Raw genomic sequence first — 21,689 nt, forward strand, 5'->3', positions numbered from 1 at the left:
TGGACCAGTGCTGATTGACTGTGTGTTTATTTTCCAGGGTATTCCAGGTGGACAAGGACCAATGGGCCCCCGAGGACCCAGTGGAGACCCAGGTGATTTGGTGAGTATCCTCCCGGTGGAGTATTGACTCACAGTGGACTGTCCTCTGGGACAGTATGACTATAGTCAGGGTCCACAGGGACTGTCCTCTGGGACAGTGTGACCATAGTCAGGGTCCACAAGGACTGTCCTCTGGGACAGTATGACTATAGTCAGGGTCCACAGGGACTGTCCTCTGGGACAGTGTGACCACAGTCAGGGTCCACAAGGACTGTCCTCTGGGACAGTATGATTATAGTCAGGGTCCACAGGGACTGTCCTCTGGGATAGTGTGACCATAGTCAGGGTCCACAGGGACTGTCCTCTGGGACAGTATGACCACAGTCAGGGTCCACAGGGACTGTCCTCTGGGACAGTGTGACTATAGTCAGGGTCCACAGGGACTGTCCTCTGGGACAGTGTGACTATAGTCAGGGTCCACAGGGACTGTCCTCAGGGTCCACAGGGACTGTCCTCTGGGACAGTATGACTATAGTCAGGGTCCACAGGGACTGTCCTCTGGGACAGTATGACTATAGTCAAGGTCCACAGGGACTGTCCTCTGGGTTTCACCGAAACCACAGGTTGACCACAGCCTACATAACAGGTCAGGGATGCTGTGACCTCACTGTGGTCTTGACCGTAACCTTACGAGGCTTAAGGGACTAAAGGACTGGTGATGACTCATGTGTGGGTTTGACCTACTTCTCTTTGTTGGACTGTGTGTGTGTGTATGTGCGTGCCTTTGTGTTTTTGTGTTCCCTCCTTGAAAACCGCCTCAGTCCCACAGACACAAACCAACAGATGCTCAGTCGTCTCTAGCGATCTAAAGGATCTTTAATCATGAAAAACATGGAGGTCTTCTAGGTTTCACCTCAAATCAAACACATCAAAGCAGATCATCAAACAAACTCTTTCTTCTTTCAAAGCAGATCAGAAGCAAATGTATAAACAGTTCCATAATCCTGCCTGTCTTCAGTATTTCATCTTCATTGTTTGTTATGCCTTACAGTATACAACAGTATTCTCAGTGTGACAGATACGGCAATAAAGGTTCCTATTGAGACAGAGGCCTTTGTCTCTGCTGCAGAGAGACTCGATGATTGACAGTTTGGGATTAGCTCATACCTCTAATTCTTTATGAGGTGCTTATGGGTACATTAGGCTTCTGATAGGGGCATCAAGCAGAAAATCATAAGCTGTTTCCCCTCCTCTCTAGAGACAAGCTAATTGATATGAACCTAAGAGTGAGTGACATGCCCTCTGGAACTGAAGCAGAGGTTGTTTTAACGGAGATTGGATTTCAGGGATCATTCTCATGTGTTTAGCCTTACGTCCTATTGGAACATTGGAACACTCCCACTTACAGTCCTATAATGTACATACTTGTGTTTACAGGCCTATAATGTACATACTTGTGTTTACAGGCCTATAATGTACATACTTGTGTTTATAGGCCTATAATGTACATACTTGTGTTTATAGGCTTATATTCCACATACTTGTGTTTATAGGCCTATAATGTACATACTTGTGTTTACAGGCCTATAATGTACATACTTGTGCTTACAGGCGTGTACTGTACATACTTGTGCTTACAGGCCTATAATGTACATACTTGTGCTTACAGGCTTGTACTGTACATACTTGTGCTTATAGGCCTATAATGTACATGCTTGTGCTTACAGGCCTATAATGTACATACTTGTGTTTACAGGCTTGTACTGTACATACTTGTGCTTACAGGCCTATAATGTACATACTTGTGCTTACAGGCCTATAATGTACATACTTGTGTTTACAGGCCTATAATGTACATACTTGTGTTTACAGGCCTATAATGTACATACTTGTGCTTACAGGCGTGTACTGTACATACTTGTGCTTACAGGTCTATAATGTACATACTTGTGCTTACAGGCCTATAATGTGCATACTTGTGTTTACAGGCCTATAATGTACATACTTGTGTTTACAGGCCTATAATGTACATACTTGTGTTGTTCACTGTATAAACCCTCATACAGTCATGACTAAAATCCTCCTCCCTCCCTCTCTCTCTCTATCTCGCTCTCTCTCTCCCTCTGTCTCTCTCAGGGTCCTCCAGGACGTCCTGGTTTAGCTGGGGTTGATGGGATACCTGGTCCTCCAGGAACCATGCTGATGTTACCAGTAAGAATGAGATAAAACTCTCTTTATTTAAACTTCCCTCAGCTGAACACACTCTCATGTTCAGTTCCCATTGACTATGGCTGAATCCCAAATCCCTCCCTTCCCCTCTGCCCTTTCAATTTGAGCATTCACGAGCGCCTCCCCCATTTGCACAAGTGTCCAAAAGCTGAGGTAGAGAACAGTATTGAAGGTGTAGGGGCTAATTAGACCCTCAGATAGCAGGGCTGCAGACTTCAGGGCTGCAGACTTCAGGGCTGCTGAGCTACTATCCTGACACGCACTGCAATATGTTTGAAGTATGTGCAATTTCACACAAAAGAATGGAGAGGCGTACCTGATTATATGCCACGTACCTGATTATATGCCACGTACCTGATTATATGCCACGTGCCTGATTATATGCCACGTACCTGATTATATGCCACGTACCTGATTATATGCCACGTGCCTGATTATATGCCACGTGCCTGATTATATGCCACGTACCTGATTATATGCCACGTACCTGATTATATGCCACGTGCCTGATTATATGCCACGTGCCTGATTATATGCCACGTACCTGATTATATGCCACGTGCCTGATTATATGCCACGTGCCTGATTATATGCCACGTGCCTGATTATATGCCACGTGCCTGATTATATGCCACGTGCCTGATTATATGCCACGTGCCTGATTATATGCCACGTACCTGATTATATGCCACATACCTGATTATATGCCACGTACCTGATTATATGCCACGTGCCTGATTATATGCCACGTGCCTGATTATATGCCACGTACCTGATTATATGCCACGTGCCTGATTATATGCCATGTGCCTGATTATATGCCACGTACCTGATTATATGCCACGTGCCTGATTATATGCCACGTGCCTGATTATATGCCACGTGCCTGATTATATGCCACGTACCTGATTATATGCCACGTGCCTGATTATATGCCACGTGCCTGATTATATGCCACGTGCCTGATTATATGCGACGTGCATTCGTTTATGTCTGATTTTGAGACTTGACACAAATTCCTCCAAATTAAACATTGAACTCTTACTGAGGTTTATATCTTGTAAAACGACAGGAGGGATTTGTTCATTTGAATGTCATGCTTGTTTTATTATTTAAAAGTAGAACATGAATTGCATCATTCAAGTCAGGAGTGTCCAGAAGTTGATGGGTTTATTGATCTCCTCGCCACTCTCTGGAAGTCACCCTCAGAGTTTCATCAGCAATACGTGACAATGAAGAGCCCTCCGAGCGAGTTGGTAGGGGTGAGGGGGTGGTTTGGGATTCCCCATATGTGAAGCTGTCCTGAGGGAGGGCAGTAACTGCTCTCAGCCACTAGGTGGAGCTGTGAGATTGAATACTGATGAGGCCAGATTAAATCTCCATCGTGTATACCCATAGACTTATACTGCGTGTATTTAGGTTGATCACTCTACACCTTTCTCGTGTAGTTCCAACATGGTGGTGATTCTCAGAAGGGACCTGTGGTGTCGGCCCAGGAGGCTCAGGCTCAGGCCATCCTGCAGCAGACCAAGGTAACGTCCACCTGTCCATTACATCTATAACCTGGAACATCATTACTCCTTTTACATTACAAATGAGCCTTAATTTATCTAACAATGTCCTTCTTATTAACCTTGTTTATTCCAGATGTCGTTGAAGGGACCCCCAGGTCCACTGGGTCTTACAGGGCGACCTGGCCCACTGGTAGGATACCCACCTAGTTCAAACCAAAGGCCACAATCTTAAATTCTACCTTATTCTCTATCCACACCTGGCAGATACTCCCCTGTCTACAGTCCACCACAACCACATTGACCAAAGGCCCTTTTGTCTCCATGCACATACAAACAATCAGAAATCTGAACATCACTAATGTGGTGGCTATTCTTTATGTCCTTGTTTGGTTTGACTGTCTTTCTTCTCGGTGTTTAGGGTCTTACTGGTCCCTCTGGACTTAAAGGTGACGCTGGAGATCATGGCCCCAGGGTAAGAGGATATTCTATTTTGACTTGCTACCACAGAGCAGCCAAGGTCCATTTGGATTTTGATGTATCCTGCTGGTCTCACTCTCTCTCTCTGTCCTCCCCCCTCTCTCTTCATCTCTCCCCTCCTTCTCTCCCCCTCTGTCTATTCTTTCTCTCTCTTCCTCCCCCTCTCTATGTCTATTCTCTCCCTCTCCTCCTCCTCCTCCTCCTCCCCCTCTCTCTGTCTATTCGCTCTCTCTTCCTCCTCTCTCTCTCTGTCTATTCTCTCTCCTCCTCCCCCTCTCTCTCTGTCTTTTCTCTCTCCTCCTCCTCCCACCCTCTCTCTGTTTATTCTCTCTCCCCTCCTCCTCCCCTCCTCCTCCCCCTCTCTGTCTATTCTCTCTCGGTCCTCCTCCTCCTCCCTCTCTCTCTTCTCTCTCTCTCTCTCTCTCTCTCTCTCTCTCTCTCTCTCTATCCTCCCCCTCTCTCTGTCTATTTTCTCCCTTCTCTTCCTACCCCTCTCTCTATTTATTCTCTCTCTCCTCCTCCTCCCCCTCTCTCTCTCTGTTTATCCTCTCTCTCCTCCTCCTCCTCCTCCTCCTCCTCCCTCCTCCTCCTCCTCCTCCTCCTCCTCCTCCTCCTCCTCCTCCTCCTCCCCCCCCTCTCTCTGTCTATTATCTCTCTCCTTCTCTCCTCCTCCTCTCTCTCTCTCTCTCTCCTCCTCCTCCTCCTTATTATCTCCCTCCTCATCCTCCTCCCCCTCTCTCTATTTATTCTCTCTCTCCTCCTCCTCCCCCTCTCTCTCTCTGTTTATCCTCTCCCTCCTCCTCCTCCTCCTCCTCCTCCTCCTCCTCCTCCTCCTCCTCCTCCTCCTCCTCCTCCTCCTCCTCCTCCCCCCCTCTCTCTGTCTATTATCTCTCTCCTCTCCTCCTCCTCCTCCTCTCTCTCTCTCTCTCTCTCTCTCTCTCTCTCTCTCTCTCTCTCTCTCTCCTCCTCCTCCTCCTCCTCCTCCTCCTCTCTCTCTGTTTATTATCTCCCTCCTCATCCTCCTCCCCCTCTCTCCCTCTGTTGATCCTCTCTCTCCTCCTCCTCCTCCTCCCCTCTCTCTCTCTGTCCATTCTCTCTCTCCTCCTCCTCCCCCTCTCTCTCTGTTTATTCTCTCTCTCATCCTCCCCCCTCTCTCTCTCTGTCTATTCTCTCTCCTCCTCTCTCCTCCCCCTCTCTCTATGTTTATTCTCTCTCCTCCTCCTCCCCCTCTCTCTCTCTGTCTATTCTCTCTCCTCCCCCTCTCTCTCTCTGTCTATTCTCTCTCCTCCTCCTCCTCCTCCCCCTCTCTCTATGTTTATTCTCTCTCCTCCTCCTCCTCCCCCTCTCTCCCTCTCTGTCTATTCTCTCTCCTCCTCCTCCTCCTCCTCCTCCTCCCCCTCTCTCTATGTTTATTCTCTCTCTCCTCCTCCTCCTCCTCCTCCTCCCCCTCTCTCTCTCGGTCTATTCTCTCTCTCTCTCCTCCTCCCCCTCCTCCTCCCTCCCCCTCTCTCTCTATTCTCCCCCCTCTCTGTTTATTCTCTCTCCTCCTCCCCCTCTCTCTCTATTCTCCCCCCTCTCTGTTTATTCTCTCTCTCCTCCTCCTCCCCCCCTCTCTCTGTTTATTCTTTCTCAGGGTCCCCGTGGTACCCCAGGTCCTGCAGGACTCAACGGGAAGTTAGGAAAGAGGGTAAGACTTAGTGAGCTGTGTGACATTGTCGTCATGCTCCACAAACTCTATACAGATGTTCTGAACTGTTGTTGTACTCCTTGATCAGATACAACCAACTGTTACTACAACATATATTTTCTCTCTCGCCTCGCCTATAGTCCCTTCATTGACAGTAGTGTCAGTGGTAGTGTGTAGGTTATGAGTGTTAGTGTGTGCTGTGTCCCTGGCACATAGCTGTGTTACTCTGTATGTGTGTCCTCTCTTAGGGCCGGGCCGGAACGGATGGAGGGCGTGGAGCACCGGGGGAGACAGGGGGAAAAGTAAGCTCCCTAAAATCACATCTCATCACAGTGCAGTGGGTGAAAATCAGAGTAGATTGTGTTAAGGCAGAACCTCAGCTGCTCAAGTTTGTTTGTGTGTAGTGTACTGTACCTGCACGGTGGATAGTTTGTTTTGGAACGATCAGAACTATTTTTGTGTCGGGCAGTTAATCTGACTGATCCAATTAACTATGTGTTCTATCGAGGTAGCAACAGGTTTGTAAACTAATTAATGTTTCCACGGAAATTGTCGAATGAAGTCTTCATTTTCACTTGCTAAATAACCATAGAGCCATCAGAGGTTTTAATACGGAGTTTATTAGTCATATTGACCACGCCAGCGATTCAATAGTTTACAGCTGCAGGAAGAGCTTGGTAAATAGGACAGCAGTGTCTTTATCGGTCAGAACAGTGTTCCAGAACAGCTAACACTCTGGGCTCGCACTCGCAGTCCCAGCCAGAGACACCACACACACACACACACACACACACACACACACACACACACACACACACACACACACACACACACACACACACACACACACACACACACACACACACACACACACACACACACACACACACACACACACACACACACACACACACACACACGGAAGCCAGAGTATTAGCTGTTCTGTCCTGTTCTGTGCTAAAACACTGTTCTGACAGATAAAGACACTGCTGTTCACACACACACACACACACACACACACACACACACACACACACACACACACACACACACACACACACACACACACACACACACACACACACACACACACACACACACACACACACACACACACACACACACACACACACACACACACACACACACACACACACACACACACGCTCACACGCTGTTCCCAGTCAGAGCTAATAACACACTGCCAGATGGGAGAGTCCATAGGGAAGGTATCTCAATTTATTGTGTGTGTGTGTGTTGTAACTATGTTTCGATCTCATGCTCTTGGGTCTATTTATCCTCAGGGGGACAGAGGCTTCGACGGACTGCCAGGTCTCCCAGGAAACCAGGGCCACAGAGTGAGTGAGGACTAGCAACCCAAGTCTCTACTGTCTGTATTTCTCTCCTCCTGAGACTGTGTGCGTGTTTTGACATTTATGTGTGGGAAGCATTTGTGACTGCTGATGTGTTTAATGGCATTGAACATCAAGTCTACATATGCCTTACACAGTATATCATGTATGTTCTCCTAGGGGGAGAGAGGGAAGCCTGGACCACATGGGCCTGATGGAGAGTCAGGAGAAAAGGTGAGGACAAAAACAACCATAAATGTACTATAGGGTCCTGCGGAGTAACCATACTCAACATCCCCTTCAGCAAAGTAACCATACTCAACATCCCCTTCAGCAAAGTAACCATACTCAACATCCCCTTCAGCAAAGTAACCATACCCAACATCCCCTTCAGCAAAGTAACCATACCCAGCATTATCTTCAGCAAAGTAACCATACCCAGCATTATCTTCAGCAAAGTAACCATACCCAGCATTATCTTCAGCAAAGTAACCATACTCAACATCCCCTTCAGCAAAGTAACCATACCCAACATCCCCTTCAGCAAAGTAACCATACCCAGCATCCCCTTCAGCAAAGTAACCATACCCAGCATCCCCTTCAGCAAAGTTACCATACCCAACATCCCCTTCAGCAAAGTTACCATACCCAGCATCCTTTTCAGCAAAGTAACCATACCCAGCATTATCTTCAGCAAAGTAACCATACCCAACATCCCCTTCAGCAAAGTAACCATACCCAGCATTATCTTCAGCAAAGTTACCATACCCAACATCCTCTTTAGCAAAGTAACCATACTCAGCATTATCTTCAGCAAAGTTACCATACTCAACATCCCCTTCAGCAAAGTAACCATACCCAACATCCCCTTCAGCAAAGTAACCATACCCAGCATTATCTTCAGCAAAGTTACCATACCCAACATCCCCTTCAGCAAAGTAACCATATCCAGCATTATCGTCAGCAAAGTAACCATACTCAGCATTATCTTCAGCAAAGTTACCATACTCAACATCCCCTTCAGCAAAGTAACCATACCCAACATCCCCTTCAGCAAAGTAACCATACCCAGCATTATCTTCAGCAAAGTTACCATACCCAACATCCCCTTCAGCAAAGTAACCATATCCAGCATTATCTTCAGCAAAGTAACCATCCCCAGCAGTATCTTCAGCAAAGTAACCATACCCAGCATTATCTTCAGCAAAGTAACCATACCCAGCATTATCTTCAGCAACGTAACCATACCCAGCATTATCTTCAGCAAAGTTACCATACCCAGCATTATCTTCAGCAAAGTAACCATACCCAGCATTATCTTCAGCAAAGTAACCATACCCAGCATTATCTTCAGCAAAGTAACCATACCCAGCATTATCTTCAGCAAAGTAACCATACCCAGCATCCCCTTCAGCAAAGTAACCATACTCAACATCCCCTTCAGCAAAGTAACCATACCCAACATCCCCTTCAGCAAAGTAACCATACTCAACATCCCCTTCAGCAAAGTAACCATACTCAACATCCCCTTCAGCAAAGTAACCATACTCAACATCCCCTTCAGCAAAGTAACCATACTCAACATCCCCTTCAGCAAAGTTACCATACCCAACATCCCCTTCAGCAAAGTAACCATATTCAGCATTATCTTCAGCAAAGTAACCATACCCAGCATTATCTTCAGCAAAGTAACCATACCCAGCATCCCCTTCAGCAAAGTAACCATACTCAACATCCCCTTCAGCAAAGTAACCATACCCAACATCCCCTTCAGCAAAGTAACCATACTCAACATCCCCTTCAGCAAAGTAACCATACTCAACATCCCCTTCAGCAAAGTAACCATACTCAACATCCCCTTCAGCAAAGTAACCATACTCAACATCCCCTTCAGCAAAGTTACCATACCCAACATCCCCTTCAGCAAAGTAACCATACCCAGCATTATCTTCAGCAAAGTAACCATACCCAGCATTATCTTCAGCAAAGTAACCATATCCAGCATTATCTTCAGCAAAGTAACCATACCCAGCATTATCTTCAGCAAAGTAACCATACTCAACATCCCCTTCAGCAAAGTAACCATACCCAGCATTATCTTCAGCAAAGTAACCATACCCAGCATCCCCTTCAGCAAAGTAACCATACCCAGCATCCCCTTCAGCAAAGTAACCATACTCAACATCCCCTTCAGCAAAGTAACCATACTCAACATCCCCTTCAGCAAAGTAACCATACCCAGCATCCCCTTCAGCAAAGTAACCATACCCAGCATCCCCTTCAGCAAAGTAACCATACTCAACATCCCCTTCAGCAAAGTCCAGGAAACATGAACCCCATGGGCAGACACATAATTTGAATTCCATTTCTATGTGTGCTGCATATGGAAACCAGAGCCACATACCGTTCTGTATAATATACGTACATACATATTATACGAAAAGTACAAAAATGTATGCACTCACTAATGTAACTCTGAACAGGAGCGTCTGCTAAATGACAAAAATGTCAAATGTATTATGTTATACATGTGGATCCAGTTGAAACCCCTTTTCCACGAGGCAAGGTAAAAGTGAAGAACGCCATCACCATGATCGGTAGAGGACATTTTCCGACAGTACCACAGTTGAGCAAAGCACCCAGATCAAAGCACTTGTAACAGTATAACTTTAGTCCGTCCCCGAACCAGGGACCCTCTGCACACATCAACAACTGACACCCGCGAAGCATCGTTACCCATCGCTCCACAAAAGCCGGGGCCTTGCAGAGCAAGGGGAACCACTATTTCAAGGTCTCAAAGCGAGTGACGTCACCGATTGAAACGCTATTACCGCGCACCACCGCCTACTAGCTAGCCATTTCACATCGGTTACACACTCACCATTGAGATGAAAATGAAAAACGTTGAATTTTTGAGACATCTCTGTCGTTCTGGCTTTTGTTCACTCAACAACAAGCAATGCAAATATCAATGATTCAAATCCAGTGAAGATTATAAATTAATTTCAGACAAATTGTCGGCTATTGATGATGAATTGTGGTCAGGGCAAGGCATGTTAGTTATGTGAAAGGGGGGATAGAGGACGGGTGTGATGTATTACGTAGACATATCTGTCAGTCAACTGATGTCTTTAATAAGACAGAGAGGCACATGAAGAGAGGACAGTATTCTCTCTCTGTTGACTCTTTCTCGTGTCATTTGTCAGGGTTTAGATGGACCCGTAGGGCCGAGTGGACAGCCCGGTGAACCTGTGAGTAACCACGTGACACACACACACACACACACACACACACACACACACACACACACACACACACACACACACACACACACACACACACACACACACACACACACACACACACACACACACACACACACACACACACACACACACACACACACACACACACACACACACACACACGTTCCTCCACCCCACAGGCGGCTCTATGACCGCAGTGTTCCCAGGCTGATTCACATTCCATCTTTATCCCAGCAGGTGAGTAGGAGGCCCAGTGGGGCTCTGTCTCTCTAAATGGATCACCCAGCAACCAGAGAAATAGAGGACTGCATTAGACATGTTAGCAGGGCTATGTTAAGGCTCACACTGAATGTGGATCTATGTGGATGTGGATCATGCTGTTGAGGCCGTCTGAGTCAGAATCGTGCGAAAATGTCATTTTCCGTGATTCTACATGTAAAATCGGTTTGCAATCGGTTCGCAACTACAGTACACCCTGCAGGCAAACGCTATTGGTGTATCCGAGCCCTTAACTACAGAGACTCAGGGAAATAGAGGAGCTGGGGGTTTGGATGAGAGAGAGAGGGGAAGTGAGGGGGGAAGGGGGAGAGAGGGAGGGAGATAAATGTGAGAGAGGAATTCAGTGGGTGGTGAATGAGATAAGAGCGAGTTAGAGAGTGAGGGAAAGGGAGAGCGAGATGGTAGAGATGAAATCCTGGCCTGAATGATTATATTTCCATATCAATCACTTCAAGGGAGATCACAGATGTGGCTTTGGAACAGGTGGCTTGGCCGAGGTACAAAGAGTGATGCTGACAAAAACAACACACACAGAGACACCCCCCAACCCGCTTCATCTCTCTTTACAGACACACACACTCACACTCACTCTCACACAAATACACACTTGCCCATATGCGCACAGGCTCATTAACTCGCTCTTCCTCAGACACTCACACACACATACACACACAGACACACACACTCAAACATACTTACAATATTTCTCAAACACACACACACAAATGCATGATGAGCACACAGAAACACACACCAACACGCACACAGACACACACACATATATACTGTATATACAGTACCAGTTAAAAGTTTGGACACAGCTACTCATTCAAGGGTTTTTCTTTATTTTTCAAATGTTTTATATTGTGGAATAATAGTGAAGACATCAAAACTATGAAATAACCAGGTAGTAACCAAAAAAGTAACCAAAAAAGTGTTGAACAAATCAATATTTGAGATTCTTTAAAGTAGCCACCCTTTGCCTTGATGACAGCTTTGCACACTCTTGGTATTCTCTCAACCAGCTTTATGAAGTATTCACCTGTTTGTGGAATTTCTTTCCTTCTTAATGCACTTGAGCCAATCAGTTGTGTTGTGACAAGGTAGGGTTGGTATACAGAATATATCCCTATTTGGTAAAATACCAAGTCCATATTCTGTCAAGAACAGCTTAAATAAGCAAAGAGAAATGACAGTCCATCATTACTTTAAGACATGAAGGTCAGTCAATCCTGAACATTTCAACAACATTGAAAGTTTCTTCAAGTGTAGTCACAAAAACCATCAAGCGCTATGATGAAACTGGCTCTCATGAGGACCGACACAGGAAAGGAAGAGCCAAAGTTACCTCTGCTGCAGAGGATAAGTTCATTAGAGTTTAATGCACCTCAGAATTTGCAGCCCAAATAAATGCTTCACAAAGTTCAAGTAACAAACACATCTCAACATCAACTGTTCAGAGGAGACCTCCATGGTTGAATTGCTGCAAATAAACCACTACTAAAGGACACCAATAATAAGAAGAGACTTGCTTGGGCCAAGAAACACGAGCAACGAACAAGGCCGGTGAAAATCTGTCCTTTGGTCTGATGAGTCCAAATTTGAGATTTTTGGTTGCAACCGCTGTGTATTTGTGAGATGCAGAGTAGGTGAACAGATTCTCTCCGCATGTATGGTTCCCACTGTGAAGCATGGAGGAGGAGGTGTGGTGGTGTGGGAGTGCTTTGCTGGTGACACTGTTTGTGATGTATTTAGAATTCAAGGCACACAACCAACATGGCTACCACAGCATTCTGCAGTGACACTACTTCCCATCTGGTTTGAGCTTAGTGGGACTATCATTTGTTTTTCAACAGGACAATGATCCAACACACCTTCCTTGTCACCTGCCTAAATGACTTCTGACCCGTAGCACTCACGTCTGTAGGCATGAAATGCTTTGAAAGGCTGGTCATGGCTCACATCAACACCATTATCCCAGAAACCCTAGACCCACTCCAATTTGCATACCGCACCAACAGATCCACAGATGATGCAGTCTCTATTGCACTTCACACTGCCCTTTCACACCTGGACTAAAGGAACACCTACGTGAGAATGCTATTCATTGACTACAGCTCTGCGTTCAACACCATAGTGCCCTCAATGTTCATCGCTAAGCTAAGGACCCTGGGAGTAAACACCTCCCTCTGCAACTGGATCCTGGACTTCCTGACGGGGCGCCCCCAGGTGGTAAGTGTAGGTAACAACACATCCGCCATGCTGATCCTCAACACGCTGATCCTCAATCCTCAACATGCTCAGTCCCCTCCTGTGCTCCCTGTTCATTCATGACTGCATATCCAGGCACGACTCCAACACCATCATTAAGTTTGCTGATGACACAACAGTGGTTGGCCTGGACACCGACAACGATGAGACAACCTATAGGAAGGAGGTCAGAGACCTGACCATGTGGTGCAAGGACAACAACCTCTCCCTCAACGTAATCAAGACAAAGGAGATTATTGTGGACTTCAGGAAAAGGAGGACCGAGCACGCCCCCATTCTCATCAATGGGGCTGTAGTGGAACAGGTTGAGAGCTTCAAGTTCCTTTGCGTCCAAATTCCCAACAAACTAACATGGGCCAAGCACACCAAGACAGTCGTGAAGAGGACATGACAAAACCTATTCCCTCTCAGGAGACTGAGATCCTCAGATCCTCAAAATGTTTTACAGCTGCACCATCGAGAGCATACTGACGGGTTGCATCACTGCCTGGTATGGCAACTTCTCGGCCTCTGACCGCAAGACACTACAGAGGGTAGTGCGTACGGCCCAGTACATCACTGGGGCCAAGCTTCCTGCCTTCCAGGACTTCTATACCAGGCGATATCAGAGGAAGGCCCTATGAATTGTCAAAGACTCCAGCCACCCTAGTCATAGACTGTTCTCTCTGCTACCGCATGACAAGCGGTACCGGAGCGCCAAGTCTAGATCCAAGATGCTTCTAAACAGCTTCTATCCCCAAGCCATAAGACTCCTGAACAGCTAATCATATGGCTACCCCCCTATTTTATGCTGCTGCTACTCTCTGTTATTATCTATGCACTTTAATAACTCTGCCTACATGTGCATATTACCTCAGTTACCTCGACACCGGTGCCCCCGCACATTGACTCTGTACCGGTACCCCCTGTATATAGCCCCGCTATCGTTATATACTGCTGCTCTTTAATTATTTGTTATTCTTATCTCTTACTTAAACATGTATTTTTTTCTTAAAACTGCATTTTTGGTAATTAAGGGCTTGTAAGTAAGCATTTCACTGTAAGGTCTACAGTACACCTGTTGTATTTGTCAGGATTTGGCCAGGGTTGTTCCGGTTTTTGGTCACTAGATGCCCCCATTGTGCCTTTTGACCTTTTGTTTTCCCTTGATCCCCATTATTATTTGCACCTGTGCCTCGTTTGTATTTAAACCCTTCGTTTTCCTTAGTTCTTGGCTCTGTGTTTGTATGTTAGCACCCAGCCCTAGTACTCTGGGAACTCTTGTTGATCCCGGTGGACTCTCTTGTGGAATTCTGTTTTTTTGTTCTTGTTTGTTTGTTTTTGACTATCTTTTGAGGCTTTTTGTGCTATACCTTCCACCTTGTGGATTTACCTTTTTTGTCTTGGAGGATTACCTTTGTTCTTGTGGAATTCCTTTTGAGGTTGTGGAGTTACATGTTTTCCTGAAGAACTTCACTTTTTACTTCATTAAATACACCATCTCAAGTACTGCTGTGTCTGCCTCATCTTCTGGGTTCTGCCGAATATTCGTGGGTCAGTTGGTTAAGTGACTGTTTCTCACTCCAGAGACCCGGGTTCGTAACCGGGTCCTGACAGTATTCAGCACATGTGACAAATACATTTTTATTTTATTTGATAAAGGCTATTTGACGAAGAAGGAGATTGATGGAGTGCTTCATCAGATGACCTGGCCTCCACAATTGATTTATCTATTGGATTTTATTTAACCTCTATTGAACTAGGCAAGTCAGTTAATTAAGAACAAATTATTATTTACAATGACGGAAGACCAAAAGACAAAATTCCTGCTGTGGGGATGGGGGCTGTGATTAAAAAATATATATATATATATATAAATATAGGACAAAACACATATCACGACAAGAGAGACAACACAACACTGACAGCAACATGGTAGCAACACAACATGGTAGCAGTCACCTGACCTCAACCCAATTGAGATGGTTTGGGTGAAGTGAAGAAAAAGTGAGTGAAGGAAAAGCAGCCTAGAAGTGCATAGAATATTTGGGAACTCCTTCAAGACTGTTGGAAAAGAATTCCAGGTGAAGCTGGTTGAGAGAATACCAAGAGTGTGCAAAGCTGTCATCAAGGCAAAGGGTGGCTACTTTGAAGAATCTCAAATATCAAACGTATTTTTATTTGTTTAACGCTTTTTTGGTTACTACATGATTCCATCTGTGCTATTTCATAGTGTTGATGTCTTCACTATTATTCTACAATGTACTTGTGGTCCTTCTGTAGCTCAGTTGGTAGAGCATGGCGCTTGTAACGCCAGGGTAGTGGGTTCGATTCCCGGGACCACCCATACGTAGAATGTATGCACACATGACTGTAAGTCGCTTTGGATAAAAGCGTCTGCTAAATGGCATATATTATTATAACTCCTTCTACAATGTAGAATATAGTAAAAACAAGGAAACCCCCTTGAATGTGTAGGTGTGGCCAAGCTTTTGACTGGTACTGTATACTGTACCTGTATTTGTCATAATTTGAGGCTGTATATAAATATACATGAACTTATATGAACCTGATAGAGTATTGATCAGTGTACTGTGTTTGACTCTAGGGTGCCAGAGGACTTGTCGGACCCAGAGGGTCACCTGGGCCACCTGGGCAGCCAGTAAGTCAACATCCAACCTTCAACTTAATGCTGTTCAATGGGCAATTTACCACCCTTCAAACCAGTCTGATATTAATAGATAACATTGAATACAGTTAAATCTGATTAGAAGTATTTCTCTTTCAGGGTATTACGGGTGTGGATGGAGTTCAAGGGTCAAAGGGCAACCTGGTCAGTATTTTAAACTTAACTTTGGACTCAAAATGACAACAGTTGATCCATGATGACTATAATGGGTGAATAAAAGCTTCCTAAAGATGGTGTTTAGAAACACAATCAGACCTGTGGAATGAAAGTGACTTGTATTAATTAAAGTAAACAGCTACAAAAGCATTGACCACAGTGGAGTAGCAGTCCCATGACCCTGTTTAGGATTCCTAGCATGTGGGGCTCTGACCATGTGACCAGGGTTGTGTGAAGACAAAGTGTGTGTGACACTTCTTGTTGTTTTGTCTCAGGGGCCACCTGGAGAGACAGGGCCCAGCGGTCAACAAGGAAATCCTGGATTACAGGTAACCTGTAATCACACAATGTCAACACACAACAACATGTTGTCAAAAACATCATCCATAAAAAACACAGTCTCAACACTCCCTTATGTCTCTCTATTTCTACTCTCTCTTTATCTTCCTTCTCTCTCTCTCTCTCTCTCTCTCTCTCTCTCTCTCTCTCTCTCTCTCTCTCTCTCTCTCTCTCTCTCTCTCTCTCTCTCTCTCTCCCTCACACACACACACATGCACACACATATTAACCCGATTAATGCTTTGTTCTGGTCCAGGGCCTTCCTGGTTCTCAGGGTCCCATCGGCCTGCCAGGAGAGAAGGTAGGCACTGTGCATCTCTCTTCCTATCAGATTTAAAGACCTGATCTTGTGACCACTATCAGCTACGCCTCCAGGGGAGGCTGGCCTTGAACGTTGTGACCCAGTATCAGCCACTCCTGACTCCATTTCAGATTACAGAGGACACATGACAGGAAATTAATATCCAGGAAACACAAACTGGAACACACACACAGGCAGGCTGGGAGTCAGTTTTGAGGCTATCACACACCAGAGCCTCCTCACACTATAGCAGGGCTACTCAACTACTATTTCCTAGGTGGTAAAGGTCCGGATGGATATTGTCTTCATCGGTCTAGTAATAAACCTTGTGAGTCGTGACCCATATGACCCCAGACTGTTCACTCTCCTCTTGTTGGCAGAAAGAACATTTAGCCATTTTTTAATTTGAATAATTTCCCGACAATTCTTCTACACATTTTGTCATGGAGCGGAGGGAAAATTGTGCAGTTTTAAGCTCATTTCCTTCAATTTTGTGTCAACAAAATCATTCAGTCAACAAAATCAATGGGGGCCCCCATGGGCATATAATCTGTCCATGATAACTACAAGATTAACATGGGTTAGTTGATCAACTATACATAACTGACATGTTAGAAATAGATCTCTAATGCCTGTCAGTGAATGACATAACAAGAGGACAACTTCCCATACACTACCACATGTAAAGAAATGCACCTTGTGCATTCTACTGTTACAACTCTCAACCACATTAATAAATTAAAAGCCCAAGTTTTTTTAATGATTTATTTTTAAAGTCGGTAGCCGCCGGTTGAGTATGGCTGCACTAGAGGCTAATCATAGTCAAAAACACATATACCCTGTATCACATTGTTGTAGTCTGGTTGTTACCCTTCAGATTGATTTGTATATACAGTAAGTTTCACCACTGAGGATCTGTCTCTGTCCGCCACAGGGTCCCCAGGGGTACGGTGGGCTGCAGGGACTCTCTGGTATCGATGGCCCAACTGTAAGTACATCCATCTGATTCTTCCTCAGCAGCACCGATAGCGCTGACCTTACCAGGGTGAAATACCTCTTCTCCACCAGCAGGGGAGAACAGAAGGCATTAGGAAAGATCTCCAACGCAGCATTTCAATTAGCTCTATTGAATGATGGATCTGTTTACAAAAGGGCTTAGCTAAACGTCCATCCGCATGGCTTTACGTAACAGGAAACAGGGCTTATGTTTCGTGTGCACTGTCGTGTTCTGCAGACACAGCACCCTCCAAGTCCCCCTATACGGTGTGCTGTATTCCCTTTGCTTTGCACTGTCCATCAAGCCCCATTGATTGGTTCTAAAAACAGACTTGGAGATCTGTGGATAGTTATAATAGTAAGGTACCGCCGGCTGGTACAATGCTTTATTACTTGTTATAAACATGTGTGAGCCTTTATAATGTCTTACAATAAGACTTCTAATATGCTATGTCTGTTCAATGTGTGCAGGGCCATCCAGGAAGAGAAGGCCCTCCAGGAGAGAAGGGGCTCAATGTGAGTTACAGTACAGCCCGTTAGACCTGCCTGGGTCATCATACCACTGTGCTGTCATATAAACGTCCATATTATCCAATCACGTTCACTGAATGCGTAGCCACCGGACACTCCCTTCCACTCCAATCATGTTTGTCCACGTTAGCTCACTGTCATCATCATCATCATCATCATTGTACGCTCACTCCCGTTGACTCATCCTTTTCAACATTGTATTTTCACAATGTCATCGTCATTGCGCAGTCACATCAATCCACTCCGCTCATCAGCGGTATGGTATTGATCATAAAGTACACTCATCGTCATTGTCCAGTCAAAATCACTCATTGCAATTGTGTGATTTGACTACATTCGCCCAACACAATTGCTCACTAGCATCTGTATAATGGATAGTGCTCTTCAGACAGATGAATCCTGATGTTGTTTTGTCATACAGGGTTTGCCTGGAACCCAAGGGCCTGTTGGTTATCCAGGGACTCGAGGTGTCAAGGTGAGTCAGATGCTATGTAATGGTCACGGTTGAAATGTCCTCAAATGTACCGTGCTGACAGAGATAGCCATTCCCTCAGACATTTCAATCTCTCTACCTGTGATGGACATGTTGTGGAGTGTGTGTGAGTGTGTGATTGACAGTTGACAGGTTCAGAGAGAGCAGGTGTATTCTCCGAAGGAGATCTAATGACAGTGGGAATAACGTTTGATGGACAGTAGAAATTACAATGTTGGATAAGAGAGGAAGGTGTTTATGTGTGTGGGGGGTGGGATTATGGGTATGGGTGTTTTGTGTGTGTGAGCGTGTGGGTGTGTGTGTACTCGTGTATATGCGTATGTGTGAATTTAGCGTATGCACATGGAATTCAAATTGTATCTTGCGAGGATAGGTTGGGGTGTTGCATCATGGCTGCTTGCTCACTCAAAGTAATATTCACACCACCAGTATTCCACCTCTAGGTCACTGTTGTTAAGGCGCAAGCTGACCTCGTCTGCAATCGTTAATAGATGGCCAATAACTGGTCAATAGCAGGGCAATGACAGGTTAAGAGCAAATCAATAGTCATTCATAAGTCCTTCTCCATTCTCAAATCACGGTGTTTCTTACAATAGTTGTGACAGTAAAATACAATAAAAACATGGTTTAGTGACAGCCCATGCATGCTGTTGATAGTACGGTACTTTTATTTACTTCTGAATACAGTAATGTAGGACAGTATCGTCTTGAATGGTGATTATCAGTGATATTGTGGTCTGTTATGATTGTATTTGTATTTGAATGTCTGTTTCACAGGGGGCTGATGGAGTGAGAGGTCTGAAGGGGAGTAAAGGAGAAAAGGTGAGAAAAGAGTCATTTTCACAGTAATTGTGCTGTAAAACTTGAAGAATAGACGTGATTACTCACAGTCAAAGTACCAGTTGTCTCACTGTCAGATACTGTAAAGGCATCTCGTTTCTACTTCGTGGTTTATTATGACATCCCCCATAGAGATCTAATAGATCAGACACCTGACAGATCTCGGTACTGTGATTCATGAATCATCATGAATCATTAGAAATCACTGTCTTCTTCTCCTCTTCACATTGCAGGGTGAAGATGGCTTCCCCGGGTTCAAAGGGGACATGGGCCTCAAGGGAGACGGGGTGAGAGTGTACCCACGCCAGACTAACACACGCTTCAGATCAGAGCTGTCTCTCATTATGAACAAATAAGGTATTTTATGTAGAATGAGATGAGATCTCAGTTAGTCTGACCTGCTTTTCTGTCTTCTGTCTTCTCTTTCTTTCTCTCCCTCTCCCTCTCCCTCTTCCTCTCTCTTTCTCTCTCTCTTTCTCTGTCTCTTTCTCTCTCCCTATCTGTGTGTGTGTGTGTGTGTGTGTGTGTGTGTGTGTGTGTGTGTGTGTGTGTGTGTGTGTGTGTGTGTGTGTGTGTGTGTGTGTGTGTGTGTGTGTGTGTGTGTGTGTGTGTGTGTGTGTGTGTGTGTGTGTGTGTGTGTGTAGGGTGAGAACGGGGTCACCGGAGGTCATGGAGAGGATGGGCCAGAGGGGCCTAAGGGCCAGTTGGGACCCCTAGGAGAGGTTGGAGGTGCTGGCATAGCTGGAGAGAAGGTACAGGAACATTATTTCACTAGTAACATATACAGTACTGTATGTGTCTGGTTATGCAATATGTATGAGTTATTGGGATTATGCAGATGTATGGATATATGCGTGTTCACTGTGTCGGCTACAGTACATGTAATCACATGAACACCCTGCTAAAACCATGTCATACAGTATTTGCATACATTATGCACTTTGTTTTTGGCAATGTTGCCAAGTCGACCATAATGATTCCACTCCTCTTTTTCTGTTAATCTCTCTCTCTCTCTCTGTCTCTCTTTCGCTCTGTCTCTCCTTCCTCAGGGTAAACTGGGTGTCCCAGGGTTGCCAGGATACCCAGGAAGACAGGGGCCCAAGGTGAAGTCCAATTAAGAGCTTTAAAACTTTGTTTTACGTTAAAACTTAGAAACACAAAGAAATGTGTATTTCTTTGGCTCAGCTCATTGCTGTCAAATAAAACATAAAGCATGATAAATGGCTGATTTAAAAATAGGTATTTTATTAATAGTTCATTAGTGACAACAATTCATTAGCAGGTTGATTAATGGCGTATTTAAGGCAGTGTGTTTGACTTATGGATTAGATTTTGCTTAATTCGATACTGTGGTTAATTATTAGTTGATTAAATGTTGTGGTTGATGCATGATTAATGTAAGGCTGTAGATGGTTAACCTCTGTGTGTGTTCTCCAGGGATCCGTGGGGTTCCCTGGTTCTGCCGGGGTTCTGGGAGATAAAGGAAGACGGGTGAGAACCATGGGACCTGTATTGAACCATACTGAACTGTATTGAACCATGCTGAACTGTATTGAACCATATTGAACTGTATTGAACCATACTGAACTGTATTGAACCACACTGAACTGTATTGAACCATACTGAACTGTATTGAACCATACTGAACTGTATTGAACCATACTGAACTGTATTGAACCGTACTGAACTGTATTGAACCATACTGAACTTTATTGAACCATATTGAACTGTATTGAACCATACTGAACTGTATTGAACCATACTGAACTGTATTGAACCATACTGAACTGTATTGAACCATACTGAACTGTATTGAACCGTACTGAACTGTATTGAACCGTACTGAACTGTATTGAACCATACTGAACTGTATTGAACCATATTGAACCGCATTTTACCCTCTACTGTAATTCTCCTCTAACCATCCAAAGATTGGTGAACTGCCTGTACTGTTTTCACTGATAGACAACTGAAGTGATCGTAATAATGCTGGATTTTTCTTCTGCAGGGTCCATCTGGTCAAGCAGGAACTGGGGGTCAGAGAGGTCCTAATGTGAGTTAGATTTCTCCTCTGGTCTTACAGCATCTACATCTGTTGATCTCTATTGCATTGGGCCTATGGTGAGGTGTGAGTCACGGTTTCTCACCAACTGACATTGTACACCATTCATTTACAATCAGCCGTCATCATCTCGGCTTGCATCTTAGTCAAAATGCAAGCCGAGATCTACCGCTCAGATAACAAAATAAA

General features: G+C 44.9%; 1 protein-coding gene across 2 annotated transcripts in view; it reads left to right on the forward strand.

Annotated features, from left to right (window-relative positions):
- LOC123999030 (collagen alpha-1(XI) chain-like) overlaps positions 1-21,689 on the forward strand; it is an 84,342-nt gene that overhangs the window by 31,920 nt on the left and 30,733 nt on the right. For both annotated transcript variants that reach the window (XM_046304359.1, XM_046304360.1), the window contains 23 exons: positions 38-100; positions 2,176-2,250; positions 3,717-3,800; positions 3,916-3,972; positions 4,201-4,254; positions 5,893-5,946; positions 6,195-6,248; positions 7,251-7,304; positions 7,479-7,532; positions 10,505-10,549; positions 15,702-15,755; positions 15,882-15,926; positions 16,214-16,267; positions 16,534-16,578; positions 17,513-17,566; positions 18,046-18,090; positions 18,527-18,580; positions 19,376-19,420; positions 19,672-19,725; positions 20,083-20,190; positions 20,488-20,541; positions 20,876-20,929; positions 21,447-21,491. In XM_046304359.1, coding sequence (XP_046160315.1) covers positions 38-100; positions 2,176-2,250; positions 3,717-3,800; positions 3,916-3,972; positions 4,201-4,254; positions 5,893-5,946; positions 6,195-6,248; positions 7,251-7,304; positions 7,479-7,532; positions 10,505-10,549; positions 15,702-15,755; positions 15,882-15,926; positions 16,214-16,267; positions 16,534-16,578; positions 17,513-17,566; positions 18,046-18,090; positions 18,527-18,580; positions 19,376-19,420; positions 19,672-19,725; positions 20,083-20,190; positions 20,488-20,541; positions 20,876-20,929; positions 21,447-21,491 — 1,305 coding nt within the window. The remainder of the gene's footprint in view (positions 1-37; positions 101-2,175; positions 2,251-3,716; positions 3,801-3,915; positions 3,973-4,200; positions 4,255-5,892; positions 5,947-6,194; positions 6,249-7,250; positions 7,305-7,478; positions 7,533-10,504; positions 10,550-15,701; positions 15,756-15,881; positions 15,927-16,213; positions 16,268-16,533; positions 16,579-17,512; positions 17,567-18,045; positions 18,091-18,526; positions 18,581-19,375; positions 19,421-19,671; positions 19,726-20,082; positions 20,191-20,487; positions 20,542-20,875; positions 20,930-21,446; positions 21,492-21,689) is intronic.

This window comes from Oncorhynchus gorbuscha, linkage group LG16, assembly GCF_021184085.1.
Source record: "Oncorhynchus gorbuscha isolate QuinsamMale2020 ecotype Even-year linkage group LG16, OgorEven_v1.0, whole genome shotgun sequence".
NCBI classification, from domain to species: domain Eukaryota; kingdom Metazoa; phylum Chordata; class Actinopteri; order Salmoniformes; family Salmonidae; genus Oncorhynchus; species Oncorhynchus gorbuscha.